Source organism: Cryptomeria japonica, chromosome 6 (genome assembly GCF_030272615.1).
Source record: "Cryptomeria japonica chromosome 6, Sugi_1.0, whole genome shotgun sequence".
In the NCBI taxonomy this organism is placed as follows: Eukaryota; Viridiplantae; Streptophyta; class Pinopsida; order Cupressales; family Cupressaceae; genus Cryptomeria; species Cryptomeria japonica.
Genome location: NC_081410.1, coordinates 323,406,169 through 323,410,954, shown reverse-complemented (window position 1 = coordinate 323,410,954; position 4,786 = coordinate 323,406,169). Strand labels below are relative to the sequence as shown.

The window sequence follows — 4,786 nt, the reverse complement described above, 5'->3', positions numbered from 1 at the left end:
CTTCTCCATTTTTTTCATAAATCTTGAATGTTGGATGTGTTAATTATATGTTTCTGGATGAAAGAGTTTTCTTGATTCAACTTTTCTGCAGCTAATTTGAGTCCTTGATCTTCCTCATTTTTTTCGTAAATCTTGAATGTTGGATGTGTTAATTATATGTTTCTGGATGCTTTCTATTTGTCCTGGACTAGCAAACCGAAAAGAGTTTTCTTGATTCAACTTTTCTGCAACTAATTTGAGTCCTTGATCTTCCTCATTTTATGGTTCTGGATAACCGAAAAGAGTTTTCTTGATTCAACTTTTCTACAACTAATTTGAATCCTCGATCTACTCCATTTTTTTTGTAAATCTTGAATGTTGGATGTGTTATTCATATGTTTCTGGATGAAAGAGTTTTCTTGATTCAACTTTTCTACAGCTAATTTTAGTCCTTGATCTTCCTCATTTTTTTCGTAAATCTTGAATGTTGGATGTGTTAATTATATGTTTCTGGATGCTTTCTATTTGTCCTGGACTAGCAAACCGAAAAGAGTTTTCTTGATTCAACTTTTCTGTAACTAATTTGAATCCTTGATCTTCCTCATTTTTTTCATAAATCTTGAATGTTGGATGTGTTAATTATGTTTCTGGATTCTTTTTATTTGTTCTTTTTATTTGTCTCCAGCAACAATTTGATATACTGCTTCCCCACACTACTAGTATGACTAACAAACCGAAAATAATTTTCTTGATGCAACTTTTCTGCAATTAATTTGAGTCCTTGATCTTCCCCATTTTTTTTTCATAAATCTTGAATGTTGGATGTGTTTTGGATAGAATAGTTTGTATTTTGGATTAAGTCAAAATCAGGTTTTGAAGGGGTCTGAAACCTTTTACAAAAAGGATTCTAAAAGATTTAGAATCGAAAGCTTTATAAAAAGTATCCAAAACAAGACAGGCAATCAAAGCTTTATAAAAAGTATCCAAAACAAGACAGGCTGTTGTATTGTTTAATTTGTTTTTATTGCTCAAAATTCTATGTACACACAATTATTGAAATAATTGTAATTTCAGTAAGGAGAAAAAAAAGGGAATGAGAAAAGGAAATTAATAGGGAATTTTGATGGCGAACTCTGCTATCAATTCTGTTTTCTTTTGCCATTTGAATATAGCAGATTATGAAGAACGAGAACTAGTTAAGGCACATGTTCAACATTCTCAACAGAGAATCTAAAAAATTCTATGGTAAAATATAAAGAACAGAAGAGAATTACGACACCTGAAATTTGAACATTTGAGTATGGTAAAATATAAAGAATAGAAAAGAATGAAGTTATACATTCTCAACAGAGAATCTCAAAAATTCTATCCGCTGTATAGGCGGCAAACATTCAAAATACAAAATCCTGGTCTGCCTTATCCAAAATGTACAAATTTTTTTATCCTGCTCTGTATTCCTTAGATTCATTTTACTGAACAGGAACAGGGGATCCGTCTTCCCTTGATTGCCTGAACAGAGAGCTGACAACCTGTTTTGAAATGTAGGTTTCAAGTTGAGCTGAAACCTCTGTAATACCCAGGTCAAAGTTTGTCCTGTGGTGCAATAACAGTGGAGTTGTGAAAGATAAGCTCTTACTTGTTACTCTATCTCTGGCGCATGGCAGTCTTGGGGATGCAATGGATGTTGAAGAGAATACGGGAAGGGAGAGGGAAGTATATGAATCAGAGGCAGAGGTACGGTGTCTTCCTCGTTTGGGCAAGTTCAAGTTCTGCATCAGAAGGGGCATGGCTTCCATTTCACCTGCAGCGGGGAGCGCTACATACGAAGCATTGATGGCTGGACCACATTTCCTCTCTTGAGGGAGAGGCATTAACAGTGCTTTATTGTTGATGTTTGCGGTTTCACTCTGGTCGCCATATTCCTCTGATGAGCTATTGCTCTTGAACATAGAAGATCTTTCTCTTGACCTCTCTGATGCTTTCACTACTTCATTTTTGGTCAATTTGATGAGTCTCCAAGGATTTATATTTGCATTGGCTGGCTTTTGGGTTTTAGGCACTTCCGATTCTAAGTCATGCTTAAGTCTTGTCTCTTCACAATGTTTCTGTTCCAAGGCAAACATATCAGTAAACAAGAATAGGGTCGAACAGCAGAAAAAGGATAAAAAAATACCAACCTGATGCTTAGAGAGGCAACTAAACTTTGCAAAGAAATTTGATTTTTCGTGGTTGTCATCAAAACTTTCGACTGAAGAAGCAGGAGATGATGGCGTGCTCAGAATATCAGATTCATCCAAGAAATCTTCTGTACTGCATTCTTCTCTCATTGTTAAAATATAATCGTAGGTTCGAATTCCCTGCACAAAACATTGTATGCTTAGAGAAAATTAGCTAGCTACTATTGTTTTTTAGCACACATTCCCTTTTTAGCTTTTGAATAGGTACCTTCTTTATGAGGACAATATGGAAGAAAAAAAGCTGTCCTATGGCTGCAGAGGCGTACGCCGAAAGTAAAATTATGAGAAACTGCACCCAGGTAAAATCAAAATGTTAACACTCGAATAATTGGTTCAAACTGAAAGGGAAAACGAAAGCACGCTTGATAGGTATTCCTACCACCACAGATGCAAATACCCATCTTGGGAATCTGTGTCCGTACATAAACTCAAGTTCATGCATTATGCCTCTTTTGTTTGCAAAACATCGAACGAAGGCCACAAGCCCTGCTCCTCCCTCCAGTAAGAGCTGAAAATGAAAGAATCCTCATTCATTAACTCTAGTTCTAAATCAGCAGATTCTATTCCTAGTTCATTCCTTACCATTATCAGGACAGAAGCCATAAGTAGCAAAAACGTAGTGTAATTCCTCCTTCCAACACAGTTGTTCAACCACTGCAAAGCAAACATCAGTTTTGGCTTTGAGTTTGAGAAAGCTGCTACAGATCTCATATGGGTAAAAGTGTTAAAACTTATAACTAACTGTTGCTCTGAAAAACAAAGGGAATTTAGAGCACAGAGTTTACCCGACAATGATGGTCAAACCCATCCACACATTTATCACAGCTCTTACAATGTTTACTGTGTTTTTTAACCTGCTTGTATAGAAATTCAAGAAAAGGTTTCAGTTTAGAAATTGAAGTTCCTGCTACGAAATAATCCTAGAAATAGGTAGGGTTTGAGTGTCTTACCTTTCGGTTGCAGAATGAGCAGAATGTTATGTCACCTTCAGTGAGCCTAGGGGAAATACCCTCGTTGGTTGTAACAAAAGAGGGCAAATTGAGCTCCATCTTCCATGGATCTGTATATCTCCTCCTGATACATGAATGAAGAGCTTTTTTCTCCATCTTCTTTACACACCTTACAGTCTTCTTCACATACCTGACAACTAACTGAGTTACAAGTACATGGGCCTTCTGCCGCTGCCCAGAACAAGTCACTGAAGATTTTGTCCCCGAATTTTCCAAACAACTTTTGTCTATTGGGTTTATGCTGGAACATCTCAGAAATAGAACCATCACAGAAAAGGCCTGCCAAGGGCCAAGGATCCTAGTTAAATTGCGTCAATGCAAAGAAAATATAGAAATCTTGTTTTCCCCCTTGCCTGAAAATATAATCGGTATTAATTGGCACTAGTAATTTGAAAACTAATCAAACGTTGAGAAAATTGAGCCTATAGCATCACAATCATTCAAGATCTATATCTGGAAGGAAAAATAATATGATAATCAATGCCAATACTGCCTTTGAGAAAATTGATTCTACATGATTGGGGAAGGAAAGTAACGCAGAAGACCTTTTCAAATCCTGAGAGTGATAAGTGGTAATGGCAAAGAAGAAATAGAAAAAAAAGAAGCAATGGTTAGCGATTTCATACCACAAACGAGAACATACTAGTTGCAGTCGTCTCCAAAGAATTGTTTCCCAGAAACGAAGCCAAAAACAAGTAAAATGCCAATACCAATACCACATATATTCCCATTCCCAGTAGCTGCGATTGCCAAGAAAATATCAATCCCCAAATCATAAGAAGAAGCTATACACCAAAATGCATACGAAAACACCCACCTGCAACATGTGTAGAGGGCGTTGCCAGCCATGCTGCCTCATTATTTCTTCCTTCTCAGATTTTAGTTTCAATTCACTCCTTAGCCTTCCTCCAAATAAAACGATTAACATCACTTGCTTCTATTCCATGCAATGTCTCTCTATAACTGCAACGGTAATATTTTTTGCTTTGAATTTCAATATCCCTAACGGATAGATATCCCATCTCAAACGGTACCTAAAACATACAGGGAATCCAAGGTGAAACAACTAAACCACTTTACCAATTACTACTAGTTCTACGATTGGTGAATCAAATTACATACAATTAAGTAAATGATGCAAGATTGCTTTCTTTAATTGTAAATGATGTAATTATAGAATCAAACCTACAAACGAATAAATAAATTATGTAAGATTAGGGGAAATGATTCAATAGTTGAGCATGTACCAATTGTTGTGAGGGTTGTTGATACCTTTTGTTCCAAAAATTGAACAAATAAAACCTATTGTTTGAAACAAAAAATATCAATTTTTGTTAGGAAATGTACCAACAGTTGTTAGGAAATGTACCAATAGTTGTTAAGAAATGTACTAATATTGTAAAAAGTAACCAATCAGGTGATGCCATATCAGCTGCACAACTATTGGGGTCTCTTTTGCATGCCTATTGGTCTCACTTTTTTGGGGGTTGTTTGGGACACCTTGGCAAAAAGCATGCTAATGTGGCATCATATTTGATGATGTGGCCCTGAAACCTTAGT

At 36.2% G+C, this 4,786-nt stretch overlaps 1 protein-coding gene across 1 annotated transcript; it reads right to left on the bottom strand.

Moving 5' to 3' along the window:
- Positions 1–1,254: 1,254 nt before the first annotated feature.
- Positions 1,255–4,226, bottom strand: LOC131044082 (protein S-acyltransferase 18). The gene is made up of 9 exons (XM_057977348.2): positions 4,044–4,226; positions 3,853–3,966; positions 3,167–3,505; positions 3,002–3,070; positions 2,799–2,870; positions 2,596–2,724; positions 2,425–2,505; positions 2,157–2,336; positions 1,255–2,084 (listed from the first exon to the last, which is right to left on the bottom strand). The coding sequence occupies exons 1-9, from the start codon at positions 4,152–4,154 to the stop codon at positions 1,449–1,451; spliced, it is 1,731 nt and encodes a 576-aa protein (XP_057833331.1). The 5' UTR covers positions 4,155–4,226; the 3' UTR covers positions 1,255–1,448.
- Positions 4,227–4,786: the final 560 nt, after the last annotated feature.

Coding starts and splice junctions, on each gene's coding strand:
- LOC131044082 (XM_057977348.2), bottom strand. CDS start 4,154: ATGTTAATCGTTTTATTTGGAGGAAGGCTAAGGAGTGAATTGAAACTA. Junction 2,337..2,424: donor ATATTGTCCTCATAAAGAAG/GTACCTATTCAA, acceptor TGTTTTGTGCAG/GGAATTCGAACCTACGATTA. Junction 2,085..2,156: donor GTTGCCTCTCTAAGCATCAG/GTTGGTATTTTT, acceptor GCCTTGGAACAG/AAACATTGTGAAGAGACAAG.